The sequence below is a fragment of the Vidua macroura genome, chromosome 35, assembly GCF_024509145.1.
Source record: "Vidua macroura isolate BioBank_ID:100142 chromosome 35, ASM2450914v1, whole genome shotgun sequence".
Lineage (NCBI taxonomy): Eukaryota > Metazoa > Chordata > Aves > Passeriformes > Viduidae > Vidua > Vidua macroura.
The window spans coordinates 983,900-1,008,737 of NC_071605.1; the positions used below are offsets into that span (position 1 = coordinate 983,900).

General features: G+C 54.3%; 2 protein-coding genes across 7 annotated transcripts in view; one reads left to right on the forward strand and one right to left on the reverse strand.

The window, feature by feature from the left end:
- The window catches only part of HADHA (hydroxyacyl-CoA dehydrogenase trifunctional multienzyme complex subunit alpha), a 31,065-nt gene extending 27,656 nt beyond the window's left edge, over positions 1-3,409 (reverse strand). The window contains exon 1 of the mRNA XM_054002082.1: positions 3,293-3,409. Coding sequence (XP_053858057.1) covers positions 3,293-3,380 — 88 coding nt within the window. The 5' untranslated portion in view covers positions 3,381-3,409. The remainder of the gene's footprint in view (positions 1-3,292) is intronic.
- An 87-nt stretch (positions 3,410-3,496) lies between these two features.
- On the forward strand, positions 3,497-24,649 carry HADHB (hydroxyacyl-CoA dehydrogenase trifunctional multienzyme complex subunit beta). 6 transcript variants are annotated; one of them, XM_054002087.1, is made up of 16 exons: positions 3,497-3,618; positions 8,456-8,530; positions 8,891-8,932; positions 9,958-10,054; positions 11,055-11,099; positions 11,950-12,049; positions 13,240-13,327; positions 15,077-15,264; positions 17,939-18,119; positions 20,053-20,174; positions 21,797-21,876; positions 21,951-21,998; positions 22,311-22,398; positions 22,480-22,554; positions 23,196-23,360; positions 24,085-24,649. In XM_054002087.1, exons 2-16 carry the CDS (start codon positions 8,464-8,466, stop codon positions 24,118-24,120), a joined length of 1,422 nt encoding a protein of 473 aa, XP_053858062.1. In that variant the 5' UTR covers positions 3,497-3,618; positions 8,456-8,463; the 3' UTR covers positions 24,121-24,649. The 6 variants fall into 6 exon arrangements, with proteins under 6 accessions (XP_053858062.1, XP_053858059.1, XP_053858058.1 ...); XM_054002084.1 differs by having other exon boundaries at positions 3,498-3,618; positions 8,341-8,530; XM_054002083.1 differs by lacking the exon at positions 3,497-3,618 and adding an exon at positions 3,631-3,718 and having other exon boundaries at positions 8,341-8,530.
- The last annotated feature ends 189 nt before the right edge of the window (positions 24,650-24,838 follow it).

Consider the following 24,838-nt stretch of genomic DNA (forward strand, 5'->3'; position numbering starts at 1 on the left):
CATGATCCCAGAACCATGGAACTGCTCACCATGATCCCAGAACCATGGAACTGCTCACCATGATCCCAGAACCATGGAAGTGCTCACCATGATCCCAGAACCATGGAAGTGCTCACCATGATCCCAGAACCATGGAATTGCTCACCATGATCCCAGAACCATGGAACTGCTCACCATGATCCCAGAACCATGGAACTCCTCACCATGATCCCAGAACCATGGAACTGCTCACCACGATCCCAGAACCATGGAAGTGCTCACCATGATCCCAGAACCATGGAAGTGCTCACCATGATCCCAGAACCATGGAAGTGCTCACCATGATCCCAGAACCATGGAAGTGCTCACCATGATCCCAGAACCATGGAAGTGCTCACCATGATCCCAGAACAATGGAACTGCTCACCATGATCCCAGAACCATGGAACTGCTCACCATGATCCCAGAACCATGGAAGTGCTCACCAAGATCCCAGAACCATGGAACTGCTCACCATGATCCCAGAACCATGGAAGTGCTCACCAAGATCCCAGAACCATGGAAGTGCTCACCAGATCCCAGAACCATGGAACTGCTCACCATGATCCCAGAACCATGGAAGTGCTCACCATGATCCCAGAACCATGGAACTCCTCACCGTGATCCCAGAACCATGGAAGTGCTCACCACAATCCCAGAACCATGGAACTCTTCATCGTGATCCCAGAACCACGGTACTGCTCACCATGATCCCAGAACCATGGAACTGCCCACCACAATCCCAGAAACAGGGAATTGCTCACCATGACCCCAGAACCATGGAACTGCTCACCATGATCCCAGAACCATGGAAGTGCTCACCATGATCCCAGAACCATGGAGTTGCCCATCATGATCCCAGAACCACAGACTTGCTCACCACAATCCCAGAACCATGGAACTGCTCACCATGATCTCAGAACCACGGAACTGCTCACCATGATCCCAGAACCATGGAACTCCTCACCATGATCCCAGAACCATGGAAGTGCTCACCATGATCCCAGAACCATGGAATTGCTCACCACGAGCCCAGAACCGTGGAATTCTTCATCGTGATCCCAGAACCATGGAACTGCTCACCGTGATCCCAGAACCATGGAACTGCTCACCGTGATCCCAGAACCATGGAAGTGCTCACCACGAGCCCAGAACCGTGGAATTCTTCATCGTGATCCCAGAACCATGGAACTGCTCACCGTGATCCCAGAACCATGGAATTGCTCACCACGAGCCCAGAACCGTGGAATTCTTCATCGTGATCCCAGAACCATGGAACTGCTCACCGTGATCCCAGAACCATGGAAGTGCTCACCATGATCCCAGAACCATGGAAGTGCTCACCATGATCCCAGAACCATGAAACTGCTCACCACGATCCCAGAACCATGGAACTCCTCACCATGATCCCAGAACCATGGAAGTGCTCACCATGATCCCAGAACCATGGAGTTGCCCATCATGATCCCAGAACCATGGAACTGCTCACCACGATCCCAGAACCATGGAACTGCTCACTGTGATCCCAGAACCAGGGAACTGCTCACCACGATCCCTGAACCATGGAATTGTTGGATAAGAGCTCTCAGAGCACCGAGTCCAGCTCTGAACCCGGCACTGCTGAGCCCAGGTTTGGGTTTAAATGAAACACAGCTGAAGTTTGGGTCAACATCAACACCAGACTCTGAGGCCCTTCATAGTGGTCAAATATGAGGTTTCCAGAGCTTTCCAGTCAGGCCCTTTGGCCTTCCCAGGGCTCCTGGGGACTCCCTGCCTTGGTAGCCAGGAAGCACCAAGCCAGATCTGTGAAGAGGCAGGAGAGAGCCACAGCCCTGCCCGAGCTGGCAAGGGAGATGCCCCCCAAAAAATCACGGAATCACCGAATCCCACGATGGTTTAGGTGGCAAGGAACATTAAAGCTCATCCAGTGCCACCCCCTGCCATGGGCAGGGACACCTTCCACTATCCTAGGTGGCTCTAAACCCCAATGTCCAACCTGGCCTTGGGCACTGCCAGGGATCCAGGGGCAGCCACAGCTCCCAGGGCCTGCCCACCCTGACAGGGAACAATTCCCAATTCCCAATCTCCCATCCAGCCCTGCCCTCTGGCACTGGGAGCCATTCCCTGGCTCCTGTCCCTCCAGGCCTTGTCCCCAGTCCCTCTGCAGCTCTCCTGAAGCCCCTTCAGGCCCTGCAGGGGGCTCTGAGCTCTGCCCAGAGGTTTCTCTTCCCCAGGCTGAACAACCCCAATCCTCTCAGCTGAGAGATCACGGAGCACCTGGAGACACCCTCCCCCCAGGCAGGTGGGATTACAGGGTCACAGGGACTAGAGGGATCCCCCTTCCCATGGATACACCTGCCTGCCTGGAGGGCAGCCACAGGATCCAGGCTGCCAAGGACATGGGGACACGCTGTCCTTTCCTAGCAGCCACTCGGGGCACTGGGGACAGGCACATGTGTCAGGGCACAAGGGCACTCTCTCCCCGGGGCTCAGCTCATGTGCAGACACCATCCCGACTGGAGGGTGTGTCCCCCTCCCCCCCAGAACTGCTCAGAGGTTCCCAGAGTGTGTCCCTGTGCAAGGACTGGATGTCCCCCATGGGGGCACACAACCCCCTGAGAGCACAGGACACGGTGGGTGGGGAGGGGGACAGACCTTGGGGGAGATTTTGGGCACCTGCCAGGGATCCCCCTTGGGTGACTCCCAGAGCACGGCGACAAACCCCTCACATGGGGCACAGACACACGTGGGGACACCTCCCACCCCACAGCTGCCCCGGGGATCCCCTGTCCCAGTCCCCCGTCCTCACAGACCCTTCCCTGGGAGCTCCTCACAGCCGCACCACACGAAGAATTCTTCGAGACACCCCCAAACTCCTGCCCCAGCACCAGGAGATCCTCTCTGGGACCCCCGGACACCCCCCAAGAACCAAGGAATCCTCTCTGGGTCTCCCTGTTCCTCATCCCCTCAACGCCACCCCTCGCCCACTTACTGCGCTGTTTCCCCAGCTCTCAGTGCCCACCCTGCTCCTCGCCCCCTCAGCGTCACCCCTGCCCCCAAAACTTTCTCCTCAGTGAGTCCCATCCCACGCCAGTCCTCGCTCCCTCAGCGCCCCCCGAGCCTTCAGTGCCCCCTCGCTGTCCCCCTTCCCTCAGCGTCCCCTCAGTATCTGCCGTCCCTTACCCCTCACCGCCCCCATCTCCCCCCGGCGCTCCCCTCACGCGGGGCACACCGCACTCCAGCCGCTCCCGCTCCCCGCCGTGCCCTCGCTCACCGCGGGGCGGGGTGTGCCGCGCCGGGCCGGCCCTGGCGGCGGCCGGGAGGCGGCCGAGGCTGCCGATGGCTCGCACCGCCGCCGCCATCTTCGCCGAGGTCGAATGAGGGAGAGGCCGCCGGGGGCCTGAACGCGCCCGCCCCGCCCACGCCGCCCCGCCCGCGCCCGCCCGCCCGCGCTGCCCGCTCGCTTCGCCGCCGCCAGCACACCGCTGCCTCCTTCTCCTCCGCTCTCCGCGGTGTCTCGGGTGTTTTCAATCCGCGCCGGGCCGGAGCGGATTGCCGGAGAGGCCGCGGAGGGGCTGCGGAGCGGCGGCAGAGGGAGCGGTGTGGGTCAGGCGGGCGCGGGCAGCCCGGAGGGTGTGGGGGGGCGCGGGGCCCTTGCTGAGTGGCGGCGCGGCGGAGGCAGAGCGGGGTGAGGGCCGAGGTGAGCGGCGGCGGCGGACGGGAGGGGACAGAAAGGGACAGGAGGGGACGGGGCGGTCAAGGGCTCCGTCCTGGATGGACGGGAGTGCGGGAAGGGTGAGAGGAGTCGCGAGTCGGTCCTGGGGGAAAGGGGTGGGGGTTAGGGGTGTGCGGCTCGGTCCGGGCTGGAGCGGAGGGTCGGGGGTCGGTCCTCAGTGGGCGGGGGAAGGATGAAGGGAGGCCGGGGGGCGGTGCCAGAATGGACCGGGGAGACGTGAGGGGAGCGGGGGGTTCGTTCCGAATGGACGGGGAGACGTGAGGGGAGTCGGGGGGTTCGTTCCGAATGGACGGGGAGACGTGAGGGGAGTCGGGGGGTTCGTTCCAGATGGGAGTGAGTGGAATGTGGGGAGTCGGGGGGTTCGTTCCGAATGGACGGGGAGACGTGAGGGGAGCGGGGGGTTCGTTTTGGATGGAAGTGAGGGGAGTCGGGGGGTTCGTTCTGGGTGGACGGGGAACAATGAGGGGTCTTGGGGGGGTTCGTTCCAGATGGGAGTGAGGAGAGTCAGGGGGTTCGTTCTGGATGAACGTGGGAGTCGGGGGTTTCGTTCCGATGGACGGGGAGACGTGAGGGGAGTCGGGGGGTTCGTTCTGGATGGACGGGGGAGTCAGGGGGTTCGTTCTGGATGGGAGTGAAGGGAGTCGGGGGGTTCATTCCGATGGATGGGGAGCAGTGAGGGGAGTCGGGGGTTTGTTCCAGATGGGAGTAAGAGGAGTGGGGGGAGTCAGGGGGTTCGTTCTGGATGGACAGGGGAGTCAGGGGGTTTGTTCCAGATGGGAGTGAGGGGACTCGAGGGGTTTGTTCCGAATGGAACTGAGTGGACTCGAGGGGTTCGTTCCAGATGGGAGTGAGGAGAGTCAGGGGGTTCGTTCTGGATGAACGTGGGAGTCAGGGGGTTCGTTCCGATGGACGGGGAGACGTGAGGGCAGTCGGGGGTTCGTTCTGGATGGACGGGGGAGTCAGGGGGTTCGTTCTGATGGATGAGGGAGTCGGGGGGTTCGTTCTAGATGGGAGTGAGGGGAGTCAGGGGGTTCCTTCTGAATGAACGTGGGAGTTGGGGGGTTTGTTCTGGATGGGAGTGAGGGGAGCTGGGGGGTTCATTCTGGATGGGAGTGAGAGGAGTGAGGGGACTCGAGGGGTTCGTTTGGATGGACGGAGAACAGTGAAGGGAATCGGGGGGTTCCTTCTGGATGGAAGTGAGGGGAGTCAGGGGGTTCGTCCTGGATGGAAGCGAGGGGACTCGGGGGTTTTGTTCAGATGGACGGGGAGCAGTGAGGGGAGTGGGGGTTTGTTCCAGATGGGAATGAGAGGAGTGAGGGGAGTCGGGGGGTTCGTTCTGGATGGACGGGGGGGTCAGGGGGTTCGTTCCAGATGGGAGTGAGGGGACTCAAGGGGTTCGTTCCAGATGGGAGTGAGGAGAGTCAGGGGGTTCGTTCTGGATGAACGTGGGAGTCGGGAGGTTCGTTCCGATGGATGGGGAGCAGTGAGGGGAGTCGGGGGGTTCGTTCTGGATGGAGGGGGAGTCGGGAGGTTCATTCTGATGGATGAGGGAGTCGGGGGTTTCGTTCTGGATGGACGGGGAGACATGAGGGGGAGCAGGGGGTTCGTTCCGATGGAAGTGAGGGGAGTCGGGGGGTTCGTTCTGGATGGGAGTGAGGGGAGTCAGGGGGTTCCTTCTGAATGAACGTGGGAGTCGGGGGATTTGTTCCAGATGGGAGTGAGGGGAGCTGGGGGGTTCATTCTGGATGGGAGTGAGAGGAGTGAGGGGAGTCGGGGGTTCATTCTGGATGGACGGGGGAGTCAGGGGGTTCTTTCCAGATGGGAGTGAGGGGACTCGAGGGGTTCGTTTGGATGGACAGAGAACAGTGAAGGGAATCGGGGGGTTCCTTCTGAATGGGAGTGAGGGGAGTCAGGGGGTTTGTTCTGGATGGACGGGGGGGTCAGGGGGTTTGTTCCAGATGGGAGTGAGGGGACTCAAGGGGTTCGTTCCAGATGGGAGTGAGGAGAGTCAGGGGGTTCGTTCTGGATGAACGTGGGAGTCGGGGGGTTCGTTCCAATGGATGGGGAGCAGTGAGGGGAGTCGGGGGTTTGTTCTGGATGGAGGGGGAGTCGGGAGGTTCATTCCGATGGATGAGGGAGTCGGGGGGTTCATTCTGGATGGGAGTGAGAGGAGTGAGGGGAGTCGGGGGGTTCATTCTGGATGGAGGGGGAGTCGGGAGGTTCATTCCAATGGATGGGGGAGTCGGGGGGTTTGTTCTGGATGGGAGTGAGAGGAGTGAGGGGACTTGGGGGGGTTCGTTCCGGATGGAAGTGAGTGGACTCGAGGGGTTCGTTCCAGATGGGAGTGAGGAGAGTCAGGGGGTTCGTTCTGGATGGACGGGGGAGTCGGGGAGTTCGTTCTGGATGGACGGGGGAGTCAGGGGGTTCGTTCCAGATGGGAGTGAGGGGAGTTGGGGGGTTTGTTCCAGATGGGAATGAGAGGAGTGAGGGGAGTCAGGGGGTTCGTTCTGATGGATGGGGAGCAGTGAGGGGAGTCGGGGGTTCGTTGTGGATGGACGGGGGAGTCAGGGGGTTCGTTCCAGATGGGAGTGAGTGGACTCGAGGGGTTCGTTCCAGATGGGAGTGAGGAGAGTCAGGGGGTTCGTTCTGGATGGACGGGGAGCAGTGAGGGGAGTCGGGGGGTTCATTCTGGATGGGAGTGAGGGGAGCTGGGGGGTTTGTTCTGGATGGGAGTGAGGATAGTCAGGGGGTTTGTTCCAGATGGAAGTGAAGGGAGTCGGGGGGTTCATTCTGGATGGGAGTGAGGGGAGCTGGGGGGTTTGTTCTGGATGGGAGTGAGGATAGTCAGGGGGTTCGTTCCAGATGGGAGTGAGGGGAGTTGGGGGGTTTGTTCCAGATGGGAATGAGAGGAGTGAGGGGAGTCAGGGGGTTCGTTCTGATGGATGGGGAGCAGTGAGGGGAGTCGGGGGTTCGTTGTGGATGGACGGGGGAGTCAAGGGGTTTGTTCCAGATAGGAGTGAGTGGACTCGAGGGGTTCGTTCCAGATGGGAGTGAGGGGAGCTGGGGGGTTCATTCTGGATGGACGGGGAGCAGTGAGAGGAGTCGGGGGGTTCATTCTGGATGAGAGTGAGGGGAGTCAGGGGGTTCATTCCAGATGGCAGTGAAGGGAGTCAGGGGGTTCGTTGTGGATGGAAGTGAGGGGAGTTGGGGGGTTCATTCTGGATGGATGGGGGAGGAAGGGTGTTCGTCCTGGATGGAAGCGAGGGGACTCGGGGGTTTTGTTCAGATGGACCAGGAGCAGTCAGGGGACTCGGGGGGTTCATTCTGGATGGGAGTGAGGGGACTCAGGGTTTTGTTCAGATGGACGGGGAGCAGTCAGGGGACTCAGGGGGTTTCGTTCCAGGTGGATGGGGGTAGGGTGGCAGGGAAAGGCTGAGGAGGGTCCGGGGGTTGGTCCCAGCGCTCCCTACAGGTCCCGCATGGATGAAGGGACCGAGGGGTTGGTCCTGGGTGGGTGGGAGGGGTCGGGAGTCGGCCCTGGGTGGGCGAGGGGGTTTGGGGGTGGCTGAGAGCAGCACGGGGGTGTTTGGGGTGGGAGTCCTGGGCTGGGGCGTGGCGGTGCTGGCGTGTGAAAGTGTCAGGGGTGCGTGGGGACGGGAAGGGAGCAGGGGCTGTTTGTGGAATTGTGGATTATCCTGAGCTGGAAGGGATCCGTGGATCAGCTGTGGAATCCAGACAAATCCTGCCTCTGCAAGGAGCTTTGCCCTGCTGATTTGTGCAGGCAGGGCTGAGCCCTTGGGGTGCCAGGGGAGCTCTGGCTGCCGAAAATGAGGGGGTTTGGGGCGTTTTGAGGGGGGCAGGAACAGAGGTGCAGCGTGGGAGGGAGGAGGAGGTTACACCTGGGAGAAACTTCTGTCAGCTGGGCAAGGAAAATTTAGGAAAAAACCCTCAATCAGGTGTGGGGAGGGAGGTTGGCAGAGGTGGAGGAGGAGCAGGATGCTTTGGAAAGGTCTGGTTTTGGGATCTTTTGTTGGCAGGAGGAGCCTGGGGCTGGGAAGGGGCACGTTCCAGGTGTGGAGCTGCAGCTGGGAGGTGTCAAAGGGGGTGACTGGCAGCTTGTGCTGGGTTGTGGGGAGCTGCAGAGGGCTGGGTTTGAGACTGTGGGTGTTCCTGTGCCCCTCCATGGAAAAACTTTGTGCTTGGGAGAGAAAGTGCCACACAAAGTGTGACAGAGGGAGATGAACACTGGCATGGGTCAAGCAAAGTCCTGGAGCTCTGAGGGCCATCCCTGGGCAAATAAAAGCTGCGGATGAGGGTTTGTTTATAGGGAAACCCGATTTGGGAAAGCTGCAGAGGGGTTTTTGCGGGGGCGAACTTGCTGTGTTTGCCACGGGGATGCACAGCAGGAGCTCCTCGGGCTGGCACCAGGGGCTCACGAGGGGCAGGGGTGCCAAGGACACTGCTGGTGTCAGGAGGTGCTGCTGGCAGCAGGGCTGCCTGGGCACTGGGACAATTTTCCAGTGGGAAGTGGAGGAGCAGCTCCTGGGAGGGAATTGAGAAGCTCACCGGGCAGTATTTATTCACAGGCACAAGCGTGGTGGGTGGTGATTCCCTGTGCTGCTGCTGCTGCCCTTGCTGGCTCTGTGTGAGGCAGGCAGGATTGTTCTGGATTGTTCTGGACTGAGCCCAGCCTTTCCCTAGATCCCAAAATGAGTTCCATGCTGAGCTCTGCCCTGCGGAACCTCCCCGTGTCCTCAGCCTGGGCTGCTGGGGCCTGTGAGTATCTTTAGCTTTTATTGGTGGCCATAAACCCCTGGTTGAAGTGTTGGGTTTGGGATGGGTGCTGGGGTCTGAATCTATCCCCGTTCTCACCTTTAAAAGGCTGACAGTGTTTATTTTTTTATCCCAATTACATTGTTGCCTTGTTTGTCCCTTCCTGCATCATATGGGGAGGAGTCTTGAGTTAACAGTTAACAGAAAGTGTATCAGGTTTCTGGACAGAGTAAACCACCCAACACCCCACAGGTGCTCAGGGGTCTTACAGTGACATTATCTGCTTTTTCTAACCCTTCTTGCAGAGACTAGAACTGTTTCTGACATTTTTCTGGCATTTTTTTCCCCTTTCTTGCTTTCCAGTTACTCGATCACTCAGCTGCTCCTCACAGTTCCAAGCTGCAGGTAAGGAGAAAACACCAGAATCTCAGTGGGTCTGTGCTAGACAGGGCTGTTTTGGAAGCTGCCTCCCTTTCCCAGAGTCTTGTTCCACTTAAATCTTAGAAATGGTGCAGAATGCAGAGTGGTTCAGGTGTTCCTGAAATGCTGCAAAGCAAGGAAAACTTCAGGCAAACCAGTGTTTGCAGCAGAGTCATCTCATCCTCTGAGTGCCCTGGCTCCCAGTGGTCATTCCCAGTCTGCCCCTGGCTCCCAGTGGTCATTCCCAGTCTGCCCCTGGCTCCCAGCAGCCTTTCCCAGTCTGCCCCTGGCTCTCAGCAGCCTTTCCCAGTCTGCCCCTGGCTCTCAGCAGCCCTTCCCAGTCTGCCCCTGGCTCCCAGTGGTCATTCCCAGTCTGCCCCTGGCTCCCAGCAGCCCTTCCCAGTTTTTAGTCACAGTCCACAGTGAGTGGTTGGGGTGATCCATGCTCTGGGTTCACTGTGAGGGTTGCTCAGGTGACTCATGCTTTGGGATTTTGGGAACAGGCCTGGACAGCAGCTCCCCAACATCCTCTGGGCTTTGGGAAGAGCCTGGAGGAATCTCCAGACAGTGCTGGAATTCTGTCCTGGCACTGGCCTGTGGAGTCATGCTGGGTCATGACATTCTTTGTCTTGAACCTCTCCCACTGGGGAGAGAATTTCTTCCCATTAGGAAGAAATTTCTTCCCATTAGGAAGAAGCTCTTGGCTGTGAGGATGATGAGGCACAGGCCCCATCCCTGGAAGTGTTCCAGGCCCAGTTGGATGGAGCTTGGTGCAACCTGTGACAGCAGAAGGTGTCCCTGTCCATGGCAGGGGTGGCACTGGATGAGCTTTGAGATCCCTTCCTACCCAAACCATTCCATGATTCCAGAATTCCAACTCAGGTGTCCTACCTTCCCTGCCTTTCACTTACACACCAAAAAAGGACAATTTCCTTTGTTTACTGGAAGTCTTTGCAGGATCTATGTGAAAATTGCTGACATTCTCGTCACCATCACTTCTCTCTTCCCAGCCCAGCCAAAGACTAAGAAGACCTTGGGCAAAACTGGGGTGAAGAATGTGGTGGTGGTGGAGGGTGTCCGCATTCCCTTTCTGCAGTCTGGCACCACGTGAGTATCAGGGGGGAGTGAAACCCAAAAAGCACCCCCTGATTTGGTTAAAACTCAACTCCTTCTGTGAAAAGTCTCACTTGTTCATTTGAATGTAGTTATTCTTGGGCCTAGAGGCTCAGGAGGTGCCCTGAGTTGGGCTGCTGCAGTTTTTCCAGTGTATTTAGTGCAGGAATGTGGTTTGAAGAAGGTTGTGAGTGTGTATGAATCCTGGGAAGGGGAAGGATTTCTGGAGCATGTCTAAAGGAAGCAGTTGGAGAATTTATAGCAGATGAAGCAACAAGTTTGACAGAACTGGCAGGACAGGGGCCAAGAATCTGCTGTAGGCTCTTCTTCCTGGATTGTCCTGCCACCAAATCCACAGCTGAACTAAAGGCACAGCTGACTGTTAGGATGGAGAAGGGATTTCTTTATGTGCTCCCTGCTGCTTTTCTGTGGGTTTGGTGCAGTGATTGCAGCCCCTCAGCTCTGGAGCCAGGCTGGGAGAGCTGGGGCTGCTCACCTGGAGAGGAGAAGGATCCAGGCAGAGCTCAGAGCCCCTTGCAGGGCCTGAAGGGGCTCCAGGAGAGCTGCAGAGGGACTGGGGACAAGGCCTGGAGGGACAGGAGCCAGGGAATGGCTCCCAGTGCCAGAGGGCAGGGCTGGATGGGATATTAAGAAGGAATTCCTGGCTGGAATGGAATTCCCAGAGCAGCTGTGGCTGCCCCTGGATCCCTGGCAGTGCCCAAGGCCAGGTTGGACATTGGGGTTTGGAGCCACCTGGAATAGTGGAAGGTGTCCCTGCCGTGGCCAGGGTGGCACTGAATGAGATTTAGTGTTTCTTCCAACCCAAACCAATCTGTGATTCCTTGAAATGCTTGCTCAGAGGCTCAGTGGAGCATTTCTGGTCCATCCCCAGTTCTTGCTGCTCACAGGAGAACCCTGTCCTGATTTCTGTGCTGAGAATTCTGCACTGATTCCTCACACCTCTGAGTTTCTTCCTCTGCTCTTCACCTTCCAGGTATGCTGATCTGATGCCACATGACTTAGCCAGAGCAGCACTGCAGTAAGTAAATGGAACACTAGAAGGGCTCAGAGTTCTTGCTAAACTGCTGAGGTTTCAAGGCTCTGGGCTTGGCTCTGCACAGCTCAGGTGCTTTATTTTTTCCTGGCCTCCCTCCACAGTGGTGGTTGGCTTAAGCAGTGGGGTTTTTGTTGTTGTTGGGGTTTTCAGTAGGTTGGTGTTGATGCAAAGAGATGTTGGTGGTGACAAATTTTAGTGAATTTGATTCTCAGTTGTAGTTTTTTCAGACATGGGCATGAGAGCTGCAACAACCTGGGCAAAACAGAGGAAATGAAGTGACAACAAAGATATTGAGCTAATTCTGTAACCCTCCTGTTCTGAGGGTCATTAGCAGAGGGTTTGTTTTGTTGGGAGGCAGAGCAAAGTGCTCTGGAGAAGAGAGAAGGCTTGGGGAAGCCTGGAGATGGCTGCCCCTGCATCTTTGGAAGTGTCCAAGGCCAGGCTGGATGGGGCTGGGAGCACCCTGGGACAGTCCCTGCCCATGGCTGGGGTGGCACTGGATGGGCTTTGAGGTCCCTTCCCACCCAAACCACTCTGGGATTTGATGATTCTGTGAGCCATTTTGTGGAAGGAGAGGCGTAAGGGCTATGAAGTAACTGCTCCAATGAAGTTCTGTAATGATTTGTAGTGACATTATCACCGTGATTGTTTGCAGCCCATAATCAGCTACACTTCCCACGGGCCCACATGCACATGAGATTTCTTCTGAGGCAAGGACAGAAGCTGTGGCTCTGTTGTTGCCTTGTTCTGCAGCCAAGCTGGCAGGAAGAGGATGTTGGAGATATTTTTATTTATGTGATGCAAATTCTCTTTGTTTTGATCCTCTCCTTAGGGGCCTGCTGACCCGGACCAGTGTCCCAAGGGATGTTGTTGATTACATTGTTTATGGCACAGTTATCCAGGAGGTGAAAACCAGTAATGTTGCCAGAGAGGTGGGTTCTGTGCAGCATTCCCCTGGGAGTCTGATTTCTGCAGCTGCTCTGAAAATGACAAATCCTTGCTAAAAATGAATTCCCAGTATTATTGTTTGTTTCTATATAATTTGAGAGTATGAAGTAGTTGTGTAGTATTGTCTGTTAAATGAGTGTCTGGGACTATAAGGAAAATGATTTTGGGACTCTCTGCCTCCTGTTGAAATCTGCTACAGATTTCATTTAGCATATTTTTTTAATCAGATTTTCATATTTCAATGCTTTGGAGCCTCTGCTTCACTCTTCCCTGCAAGGGAAGGTTTTGTTGAGGACTGCTGATCCCTCAGCTCCTAAACACCAGTTGGACTGAGCACTGCCTTCCCCAATATCCTTGGAGGAGCAGAGTGTGCTGTGAGGGTTTGCTTTCTCGTGGTGTTTATTTGTTTATTTATTTATTTGAGCTGCCTGCTCAGGCACAGCATCCTCAGGATTTGAAGTGGAGCAGCTTTACTACCCCTTTTTTCCACTATCCAGAAAGCACAATTCCTGTATTATCCCCAGAGCAGCTGATCCTCTGGAGTCATGTGCCAGGCAGCCTGATCTTTGCCAACCTGGAGCCCTCTGCACCTGGATAAATCCATGGTGGAACCTGGGCTCCCTGTGCAGCCTCATCCTCGTGAGTGCAAGGCCTGGCTTTGGTCACCTGCCAGTCAGATGGGGCTGCAGGGTAATTTTAACTTGGGAGCAACTGCTGAACTTTCAACTAGTTGGCCACATCCCAAGTAGGGAAGGTCTCTGGGCTGCTCAGATGAGTCACTGCTCTGCAGCTTGCTGCTCTCTGTGGAGCCACTCAGCCTTGTGCTGAGTGGTCTAAATCACCCTTTTCACATGTTGCCTTTGCCAGTAAGGTGAAACAAAGGTGATGTCGAAAAGCTGGAGGCTCTTTTGATGTTTTTTTTTTTTTTTTGTAAATGTGGGGTGTGATTAGTTTGTCTCTTTATTAAAAAAATGTGGAGGGGCAGTGACTGTTCCCAGCGCGGCCTCAGCTCCTGCTCCAGAGTCTGAGGAGTGGAAGAACTGCTGCCATAATTAACTGGATATAAACTCCATGTCTTTTGTCTTCAGCTCCACCTGCCAAGGTGTGCTGGGCAGGGGCAGCTGTGGCCTGGGAGCAGAAGCTGTAGGTTTAACAGCCACTCTTGTTGTTGTAGGCTGCCTTGGGAGCAGGGTTCTCCGACAAAACTCCGGCCCACACCGTCACCATGGCCTGCATTTCCTCAAACCAGGCCATGACCACAGGTATGTGGGCTGCAAGAGCAAGCTGTGGGGTTGAGAGGGAGCTTGGGAATTCTTTTACAGCCCTTATTCAACTTGCACTGCTTGTGAATGTAAACAAAACAACTGAAGAAATGCTGGGATTGAAGGAAAAATGGGATTTTAGCCTGGAGAAGGGGAGGCTCAGCGGGGACCTTGTGGCTCTGCACAACTCCCTGACAGGAGGGGACAGCCAGGGAGGGTCAGGCTCTGCTCCCAGGGAACAGGGACAGGAGGAGAGGGAGCAGCCTCAAGCTCAGGATGGACATCAGGAGGAGTTTTTCCCTGGAGAGGGTGCTCAGGCACTGGAAGGAGCTGCCCAGGGAATGGTGGAGTCCCCATCCCTGGAAGTGTCCAAGGAATTCCTGGAAATGACACTCAGTGCTCTGGGCTGGTGACAAGGGGGAGATCAGTCACAGGCTGGGTTTGATGGTCTTTTCCAGCCTCAGTGATTCCGTGGAAGTTTTTTTAACCAACAAAATACAACATGAACTGAGTGTCTACTGTAGGCCTGCAGCAACATCTCTGCCCTGTGTCCGTGTTTATTTGGGAGGTAAAGACTGACCATGGTGAGAAAGTTGCTCCTTTTAGGCTCCTTTTATCTTTGGCTTAGCCTAACCAGGGCTAAAAAATGGAGACAAAGCTCAAACTACTGGGGTTGTCCTTTCCTCCCTGCTCTGTGTGACAAGGACAAGTGGCAGCCAAGTGACAGTAGCTCATGTGTAACCTGGCCAGGGGCTGCAGGAGGAGTGCAGGAGTGGCCAGGGCTCTGTTGGGGTGCCTGTTTTCAGCATCCCTTTTTCCCTGTCGAGGTCAGGATTGAAGGCACACAGGAGGATAATTCACATTCAGTCTCAGGTGTTTATTATTTTTTATTTATGTTACAGTCTCACATCAGTGAGTTCTGCAGTTCTTCACTAACAAGGCACAACATGGCCAACTATCTCTTGGTACAGGGTCTTTTAAGGCTAAACTATCCAATTAAGAAATGACACCTAAATTATTTTCACTTCTAACCCAATAACTAATCACTCAAAGTCTGCAATGTGGACTTTTCTGTCCAATTAAAAAATACCACCCAAACCCATGGAGGAGAAGGTGAAGAAGAAGGAGCAGCCACTGCCCTAAAACCTCCATCTTAGCTCTCTATATATTATTATATTCTAAAACCCCAAACTCTAAGTTTTCCACCCTGTGACATCACACACTTCTAACCAACTCCACACCCGTAATCCCAGCGCTCTCAATCCATTTTGGAAGCCTTCTCCAGGGCCTCAGGCCAAATGCAGAGCTCTCCTGGGGGTCAGAGTCGCTATTGGACACGAAATGGGTACACAGAAGCTTGGTGAGTTCAAGAGACAAAAAGAGCTAATTTTATTTCTGACCTCGCAATATATAAAATTCCAAAAGTGACCGTGGATTGGAGGATGAAATTGCTACCTCTCTAACTACACTGGTCAAACTAACAGTCCATCAATTCTCTCCTCCCACAAAGAACGCAAAACAATAATTGTTTACATGAACAGTGCGTGAGAACTCCAGTAGAAATAAGAAAACATGATCGGAAGGCTAAAGGAGTTTTATGAGAACTTTAAAACTTTCAAAAAGAAAACACTTTTAAAAATCAAAGCAACAGGTCAGAGTCTGTCGGCACAGAAAGTGTGAAATTCTCAGCAGCCAGAACTCCAGCGCTGGGGTGAGTGGCCCTGCCCTGGCAGTGTCCTGTCCCTGCAGGCGTGGGGATGATCGCGGCCGGCCAGTGTGACGTGGTGGTGGCCGGCGGCGTGGAGCTCATGTCCGACGTCCCCATCCGCCACAGCAGGAAGATGAGGAAGACCATGCTGACCCTGAACAGAGCCAAGACCCTGGGCCAGAAGCTCTCCCTCATTTCCAAAATCCGCCCTGACTACTTTGCTCCCGAGGTATTTATTTTTTTTTTTGGTTTTTTCAGGCATTTAGATGTTTAGTGAACTGGTTTAGAGGGTGTGAACAGGCCTTGATGGGTGAGGTGGCTCCTGGGGTTCAGTCTCTGTCCTCTGCTTTGGGTTAAAACACCGATTAATGCATCTCACAGCATTTGGGCCTCTGCTTTTTCTTCCCACATGTTCATCTTCAGTAAACTCAGCTTAGTGCAAAACCTCCTTCTGCAACTCCTGGACAAACTGTGTTGCAGATGACAGAACTAGAAGGGGCTTTTTTCCCATAAATATGAAGGTTATTCTGGAGTGTCAGAAGAATTCTAGGGTCAGAGGAATTTTACTAGATAATAGAAGTAACCCCCTTAGTATTTGACAAGAATATCCTCAGCATATTAATTTGATTAATGCATCTTAAATATGCCTTATGATTCCTGTTCCTGGCCAAATCCTGCCAGGGGCTGGATGTGTTCAGCTTCCCTGAAGAGCATCCACAGGGCCATGTCAGGAGCAGAGTGAGCCACTGCTCTGTCCTGGGGGTCACTGGGGGGTGAATTACAACACGGTGAGGATGGAAAGGGCCATGAGCTCTCCACAAGGAAACTGCATCCATGCCATTCCCTTTAGTGTGAGTGCAGCGAGGCCCGGGTTAAGTGTGGCAGAGCTGACATCCCAAATCCACATAAGATACAAAAATTTCAGACTTGAATGCATGCAGGGATTTCCTCAGTGCTGCTGAAAGAACTAAAGCTAAGCCAAGTTCATCTCTGGGCTCTGCTTTTGGATGAGGAGGTGTCTGACAAGGAGTTTTGAGGTCCCAGGATGTGATGTTTGAGCTGAACCCAAAAGGTCGGGTCAGCCTTTCCCATGGATTCCCTGTGTCTTGGTTTGAAAAGCCAGGTGTCTGCTAAGGAAGGCAGGAGCCTCCCCTGAAATGGAAAATGCAAACCCCCTCCCTCTGAATTATTATAATTTTGAAATTAAGAGTCTCTTTGGCAGAGATACGGGAGCAGGAATAACAGTTCTTTATTAGGAAAATTAAAAATACAAATGCAATAGTACAAACAGACAAAAACCAACCCTGCCAGAGTCAGAGCAGGCCCTGGCAGCTGTGGGTCAGGGTGGTGGCAGCAGTGCCATTCCATGGGGGCTCAGCCCTCCTGCAGTGCCAGCTGTGCTTCTGCTGGAGCAGGATCCTGGACAAGGCTGGAGTTTTCCTCTGGAGCTCCAGGGCTGGTGTGGATGGGCCTGGGCTTCCTCTGGGAATGCAGTGGGGCAGAAAGCTGCTCCTCTGGGAATGCAGTGGGGCAGAAAGCTGCTCCTCTGGGAATGCAGTGGGGCAGAAAGCTGCTCCTCTGGGAATGCAGTGGGGCAGAAAGCTGCTCCTCTGGGAATGCAGTGGGCAAAGGCTGCTGTGGTGTCCCAAAGCCTCAGATTGTATCCAGGTAGGAATGCTTGGCTCCTCCTCTGGAGCATCTCTCAGTGGGATGATGGAATTTTCTCAGCCATGCAGGGACACTCAGTGGCCATGAACAGAAGATAATTAATGATTAATGGCCCATGAACAGCAGATAATTAATAATTAATGGCCCATGAACAGAAGAGATCTCCTGGAGGGAGGATGGATTGTGGAAGAGATAAAGAAAATGAACAGAAGAGAACTGCCCCACAGATGGGAATAGAACACACACCCCCATTTCCAACCTAAGACACCCTGTTAAATGTACAGGCAGCTGCTCTCAACACAGTTCTGGAACCTCTGCAGTAAGCAGCAGCCTGGAACTTGTTTTTCTTTCCATAACCTTGGAAAGGGCTGGTTTCTCTGACACATTTCTGAGTCTGTTGTTGCCTGATTGCCACGTGCTAATTGTGCAGCTCCAAATTAATGAAGGGAAGGGACTCCCTCTCACCGTGGGGCTTGGCTCTGCGTGCTCCCAGGTGCCAGGGCTCACCCCCTGATTGGGGTGACCCCGAAAGGTGGAAAAGTCTCTCCACCAACCCGTGCCTTCAAAGAAAGACTCAGCAGTCTTCAGCTGTCCGGTCTCAAGGTAGTTTATTGTATGTTATCTAAAAGATTTTCTTCCTGAACTGCTGCGGTCCATTCAGCAGGTCAGACAAAGGCACACACACACACTGGCACTGTCCCTGACACCCTCTGACTGCCCAGGGGGCTGGTGCCATCTTTTATATCATACATTACATGTTAAATGTTTATAGTTTTTCCCCAACGCCTATTATCTGTATTTCTACTCTAAACCAATCTGTGAGTGCCAACATCACCATGAACATGGGGGATAGGAAGGAGAAAGAAGGAGGACAGGGCACGCCCAAATCCCTCCATCTCAGAACCTCTGACCCCCATGTACAAAACTCAGACCCCTCTGTACAAGGCCTAAAAGCTCCCCTGTACATCACTCAAAAATCCTTCCTTTCACTTCGTGACTACTTCTACTATAATATCTAAACTTTTGTGATTTCTTGTTCTTCCTGCAAGGTTGGTAAATTGTGCAATGGATCAGATTCAAAGCCACAGGGGTTTCCAGCTGCATGCCAGGGTTTCAAATGCTTCTGACCTGGGCCCGGAACATCCAAGAGTGTCTGAGGGACACTTTGGGTTCTGACACCCAGGAGGGTTTTTTTTTTTTCCCTACCTGTGCTGACTCTCCCTCCCTGGTGGCAGCTCCCAGCTGTGGCAGAGTTCTCCACCAGCGAGACCATGGGGCACTCTGCCGACCGCCTGGCCGCCGCCTTCGGCATCTCCCGCCTGGAGCAGGACGAGTACGCGCTGCGCTCCCACACGCTGGCCAAGAAAGCCCAGGACGAGGGGCTGCTGCAGGATGTGGTGCCCTTCAAAGTGCCAGGTGACGGTGCCCGTGTGCCACGGCCAGCCTTTGCTGCTGGGGGCGGCTCCAGGGGGTGCTGGGGGTCTGGGTGGGTTTTATCAGGATCTGTTTGATCCTGGAAAACTGCTGGCGTGGGGAGGTGTTTGTAAACGGGGGTGGCTGAAGGTGTAAACATGGAACCACGGGATGGTTTGGGTGGGAAGGGGCATTGAACATCACTCAGTTCCAGCCCTGACACCTTCCACTATCCCATGGTGCTCCAAGCCCCGTCCAGCCTGGCCTTGGACACTGCCAGGGATCCAGGGGCAGCCACGGCTGCTCTGGGAATTCCATCCCGGCCCCTCCCCACCTTCCCAAGGAAGAATTCCTTCCCTGGGAAGGGCTCACCTTCCCTGGGATATCCCAATAAACAGGGAAGAATTCCTTCCCTGGGATATCCCAATAAACAGGGAAGAATTCCTTCCCTGGGATATCCCAATATCCCATCTAACCCTGTTGGAACCCGAACTGCAAGGGATTCTCAAAACTTTGGGCCTGTAAGCCAAAGCTTAGAATTAAACACAGGATTTAATCTGAAGCCTTAGAAAAAGCTTCAGAACTTCAGTGCTAAAAGCAAGAATGTGGATTTATAATTTAGAGCAGAGACACGTCAATCTAAGTAAAGGAAAGTTTAGAGTTTTAGAGTTCAAGATACAGAAAAAATAAAGTAGTTAGAAAGGTAAACAAGGAGTTTAGAATGCAGTACTGTAGGTTTGTGTGTCATAACATGATTGGCTAAGAAAGCTCACGCTGTAGCATGAGTCCTTAAGCTGAAATATTTAAGTATTGGGTCAAAAACATAAATCTACTTGTTGGCAGTGTTTTATTGGTCAGTAACTCCTTAAAAAGTCTTTCTTGTGACCTTCTGAGCAATACAGTAAAGATGTGAGCAGAACTCACCCTTCCTGCTTATGCAGAAGATAAGAAAAATAAACCACATCACCTAAAAATCTCAGAGATCCTGTTGCCAATTCATTCAAAACTCCTTAAAAAATCCCCATCTAACCCTGCCCTCTGTCTTATCTTTGCATATATAATTTTTTTTTTCTTGCCAACCCCTCATCTGTGCTAATGAGGTGACAGAGCAGGGAAAATCAGGACAGTTGGACATGGAATCCCTCTGCTCTCCCTCCAGGCAAGAGAAACCACCCTTATACCCCAGAATATCAACAACAAACACAAGCCCAAACAGAATCCCAGTCTGGTAACTCAGGGGCTGGATGGGAAGAGCTGGAATGTGGCAGGTTCCAGCTCACCAGGCCTCACACTCCTTGCTGGGAGGTGGGAGAACCTTCAAGCTGCCCTTCCCATGGCCTGTGCTGGTGTCCCCCTCACCCCCCAGGAGCCAGGGGACACGCTTGGCTGCAATTCCTGTTCATTTGGGAGCTCTAATTGGTGTCCTGGGGAAATTTTCCTTGTAGATCCACGGTGCCGTGTGGTCTTTATGGTACAATTGGTACTTTTTCTTAACAGGTTTTTTTAGCAGTTGGATATATTTGGGTTTTCCCAAGTGCTCTTTATTGCTCAAACTCAGCACGTTAAATGTAAACTGATTTAAGGCCAGTTCTCCATTTAGGCTTTATAACCTAAATTTAAATGCTTTTCTCAACTGGGTTTCCCATGTGGTAATTTTTCCTTCCAGTAAACAGATGGCAGTGCTTTGTTTTTGCTGTCTTCTGAGGAAAAGCGAGGTAGCTTCAATTTTTAAGTGCTATTTTTAGCCATGTTAAGTATCCTGATGCCACAAACAGATTTTCCTTTTCTCCCTCCTCACGCTTCTCCTAAACCCCACAGTTTTCTGATTTTTTTTTTTTTTTTTTTTTTTTCCCTGCTGGAGTCCTGATGATGAAATCCTTGTGCATTGGTGATTTTTGTAGTTGAAATGTACTTTTTTTTTTTTTCCCTTGGCCAGGCAAAGACACAGTTACCAAAGACAACGGGATCCGCCCGTCCTCCCTGGAGCAGATGGGAAAACTGAAGCCAGCGTTTGTCAAGCCCTATGGAACAGTCACAGCAGCCAACTCCTCCTTCCTGGTAATTCCTGTTCCCAGCACTGCCAGCCACAGGGGAAGACTGTGCACCTGACCCTCTGCCTCCCTTAGCTGGTGTCATCTAGGAATGAGCCTTTTTATATTGACTTTTTCCAGATTTTCCAGGTGTAACTTGGAACCTTGTTGTAGTCTGGTGGATCTGAGTATTGGGTAGTTTCATTTTAAAATCCATAACAAAACCCCTGAAGTTTTGGGATGCCTGACCTGTTTGCTTCTCTGTAGCTGCTTCATGAGGGTGAATCCTTGAAAAGCCCTTGCAGGGATTCTGTCCCAGGATGGGATTGGTCACGTTGTACATCTGAAGTCAGTAGGTTTAGTCTGGACTTCACAGAATCATGGAATGGTTTGGGTTGGAAAGGACCTTAAATCTCATCCAGTGCCACCCCCTGCCATGGGCAGGGACACCTTCCACTATCCCAGGGTGCTCCAAGCCCCATCCAACTTGGCCTTGGGCACTGCCAGGGATCCAGGGGCAGCCACAGCTCTGGAGGGGCAGGACCCAGGGAATGGCTCCCACTGCCAGAGGGGTGAGATATTGGGAATTAGGAATTGTTCCCTGTGAGGGTGGGCAGGCCCTGGCACAGGGTGCCCAGAGCAGCTGTGGTTGCCTCTGGATCCCTGGCAGTGCCCAAGGCCAGGCTGGACACTGGGGCTTGTAATGCCTGGAAATAGAACACAAACTTTTCCAGGCAATGTTAAAATGACAATATAAAACCAAACCTTTCCTTGAAACCCTTCAGGTATGGAATGTGGCAAAAATCCACATCCTGAATTAGATTTGTACCGTTTAATACAAGATGGGGCAATTAGAAAATCCAGCCAATATTGTCCAATTAGAGGAGCAGTTGGTTAAGTAATTCCCTCCTGGCTTCTGCCCCATGGGAGCTCTCCTCCCCATCTCCTACCCTACCTTTATCATGTCTGTGATTACATGGTGCAAAATAAAAAAGTCCTTGGAGGAGTAACAGACAAGATTAAACAATATTTTAGGAATGCATCAGTAAGAGTTTGCTCATTGCTGGAAAAGTACTGGAGGTTATACCTGAGCATTTAACAGTCTACAAAATACATGAAGAATAAATAAAAGCTAAAAACTCTGAGCACTTGGAGCAACCTGGGGTACTGGGAGGTGTCCCTGCCCATGGCAGGGGGTAGAACTGGATGTGATTTAAAGTCTCTTCCAACCCAAACCATCCCATGATTTGATGTGCCAAACCCACAATAACTGGGTTTGATAATAACCCACATTTCTGTCGTGTGGTGAGCCTGGGGCTTGTGGCATCCCAGAATTATCCTGAGTTTTGGGATGGGACTGGGGAGGACAGCTGAGTGTTTGGGATGACCAGCTTGTCCCAGGCCTAGCAGGGCTTTTAGGGTGAAACAGGGGGAATTGTGCCTGTGGGCTGTAAGGAAGTGCTTCAGTAGCGTGTGTGCTGGCATCATCACTGATCATCCAGCCCTCTCAATCCAGCAGCCTTGGCCTTTGGCCCCTAGAGTTGTGGGATGTCCTGGAGGCTCTGCTGGTGTTCAGGTCCTCTCTTTCTGGGGGCTGTGGGGCTCGTTGTGTGCAGGTCCCTCACCCCTCACCTGGTTTCTCCCTTCCAGACCGATGGAGCGTCGGCGATGCTGATCATGTCTGAGGAGAAGGCTCTGGCCATGGGCTACAAACCAAAGGCCTACCTAAGGTAGGAGGGGCTGCTCCAGTGGCTTCTGCTCCTGCTTCCTTCTCCCTGGCACTGACAGCCCTTTTCCTGCACAGGGATTTCGTGTACGTGTCCCAGGACCCCAAGGACCAGCTGCTCCTGGGGTAGGTGGAGATGGAGAGCATCCCCCCCCCCACACAGCCCCTGCTCCCACAACAGCCTTCTCCTGCCACGGTGTGTTTTTGGGAAGTGCCTCAGGAGATGCTGCATCTCTCCAGGCCTTCACGAGGTGGGAGAGCAGCAGTGGCAGGAGCACCCCAGGATTGCTGAGGCACCTCAGCAATAGTTCTGGGGGCTTGGACAGGGATGGGCAGAGCTGGGCCATGAGCCCAGAGAGAAGGATGTGACTGTGGAAAAGGAGGGATGGGGCTCACAGGGAACACAGATGCCAGAATTGTGTGTCTTCCCTCCTTCAGCCCCACCTATGCCACTCCCAAAGTGCTGGAGAAGGCCGGGCTCACCCTGAATGACATCGATGTGTTTGAGTTCCACGAGGCCTTTGCTGTAAGTGCTCTAAAGCTGGGATGGCTCCCTGGAGCCATCTGCCTTGGGTTATTCCCAGTGTCACCCTCTCCTCCCTTGCAGGGGCAGATCCTGGCCAACCTGAAAGCCATGGATTCAGATTGGTTTGCACAGAACTACATGGGCAGGAAGTCAAAGGTGAGGCACAGTCAGGACATTTTCCTCCTTGTCCTGCCCCTCCAGGTCCTTGTCCCCTCTCCAGATCTCCTGGAGCCCCTGAGGCTCTGAGCTCTCCCTGGAGCACCCCCAGCTCTCCCAGCCTGGCTCCAACCCTGGGAGCAGCTCTGTGTCTCCTCTGGACCCACTTTTCTCTCCAGCTCAGTGAAACTTTGGGGTTCCTGGGCTCCCTCCTGCCAGCTGCCAATGCTGGTGCTGCACAGCCAGGCTCTGTCTCTGTCCTGTGAGGAGCAGTGATGCTCCTTGAGCTCGGCTTAGCAAATCCCAATTTCTGCAGTTTCTTTGGGAGATGACATTTCTTTGGGATGCTGTTCCCGTTGTCGGCAGGAGGTGGAGATCCAGAGCCACAATCCCTGCAGGGGAGGGTGGTAAGGACAGTGTGAGGGGCTCACTCCTTGCACACTGCAGGGCTCCCCTGAGGGGCTGCAGGTGAAGCAGGACCTCCTTTGGGGTGGTTTTATCCCCTCATCAGCCACCTGGGTGTGCCATCCTGAACCGCTGCGGGCTCGGTGTTGTTGGGGTTAGGTGGGATGAGGTGTCACCCCTTCCAGCCAGGTGACATGGGGTGTGGTGCCTCAGCGTGTCCCTCTGTGTCCCTGCAGGTTGGAGCCCCTCCCCTGGACAAGTTCAACACCTGGGGGGGCTCCCTGTCCCTGGGACACCCCTTTGGGGCCACCGGCTGCCGCCTGGTCATCACTGCTGCCCACAGGCTGAAGAAGGAGGGGGGCCAGTACGGCCTGGTGGCTGCCTGTGCTGCAGGAGGGCAGGTAATGGTGCCAGCACAGCAGGGCTGATCCTGCTGGGACTCTGCAATCCTGCCTGGTGACCCAGAGCTCCCTCAGGCACCTCTGGCTGCCCCCATCACCCCTCAGTCCTGTCCCTGTTCCCTGGGAGCAGAGCCCGACCCCCCCCCCGGCTGTCCCCTCCAGGGATGGGCACTCCAAACCTCCCTGCCAAGGCCTGCCCAGCCTTTCCAGGGAGAAATTCCTGCTGCTGCCCACCCTGAGCCTGCCCTGGCCCAGCCTGAGGCCATTTCCCCTTGGCCTGTCCCTGTTCCCTGGCAGCAGAGCCCGACCCCCCCTGGCTGTCCCCTCCTGGCAGGGACTTGTGCAGAGCCACAAGGTCCCCCCTGAGCCTCCTTTTCTCCAGGCTGAGCCCCTTCCCAGCTCCCTCAGCCCCTCCTGGGGCTCCATTCCCTTCCCTGGACACGCTCCAGCCCCTCCAGGTCTCTCCTGGCAGGAGGGGCCCAGAGCTGCCCCCAGCCCTGGAGGTGCCCCAGCAGTGCCAGCCCAGGGGACGGGCACTGCCCTGGCCCTGCTGCCACCCCAGAGCTGCCACAGCCCAGGGGCCAGTGGCCTCTTGCCCACCTGGGCACACCTGGGCTCATGTCCAGCTGCGGTGGCTCATGTTCTTGATGCTGTGCCTGTACTAATTAGTCTTGTCTCTGTTAATGAGGCGTTTCTGTGATGTTTTGTGTCTCTCTGTTCCCAGGGTCACGCCATGATCGTGGAGCTCTACCCCCAGTAACAGCCCTGGGGGCGCTGTCCCTCCGTCCTGTGCCTGGCGATGCCATTTCAATGCACTAATAAATCCTGCACCCGATCCTTCTTGGAGAGGGGATTTGTGGCCTTTGTCAATCCCTTTTAGCTACTCAGCCAGTAATTTTTATCTAATGAGCACGCTCTATTCCACTTCCAGGAGAGGAGCAGCTAACACGGCTCTGAGTCTCTGCAGGCTCCTTGTCACTGTCTGATCCCTCTGGGAACCCTTCAGGATTTCTCCCACGGGGGAGCAAAAGTTATTCCAGAGCTCTGGATGGAGAATTAAGTTTGGAGATCAGGAGAATGTGAAGCAGTGGAGGTGGGGGGGCTGAGAGGGGAGGTAATGCTGTGGGGAGGAGCAGCTCTGTGGGGCAGCAGGGTCAGTCCCAGGGGCTGAGCTGGGCTCTGAGGGGGCAGTTTGCTCCACGCTGTTCCAAATGCTGTTGGAATTGAGCAAATTGCATCTGACGAATGAATGTCACTGATGGAACTGCAATAAATCAGGACAAAACCCATTTCTGGCTGTTTTCTTTCCCTTCCTTCACCTGCAATGCTTCGGGGACTGTTCCTGTGGTGGAGGCTGTGAGCTGACACCAGGTGTTGGCTTTCTGAAATCATGGAATCACGACTGCTGTGAGGGGGCAGGGGCTTGCAGAGGTCACCTAATCCACCCCTGCCATGGCAGGGACGCTGTCCCAGGCTGC

What these genes read in the sequence shown, in the direction of transcription:
- HADHB (XM_054002087.1), top strand. Translation starts at nt 8,464, where the DNA reads ATGAGTTCCATGCTGAGCTCTGCCCTGCGGAACCTCCCCGTGTCCTCA. An exon ending in AAACCAGGCCATGACCACAG is followed by an intron (nt 13,328 to 15,076) that starts GTATGTGGGCTG and finishes CTGTCCCTGCAG; the next exon opens with GCGTGGGGATGATCGCGGCC. An exon ending in CTGACTACTTTGCTCCCGAG is followed by an intron (nt 15,265 to 17,938) that starts GTATTTATTTTT and finishes CCCTGGTGGCAG; the next exon opens with CTCCCAGCTGTGGCAGAGTT.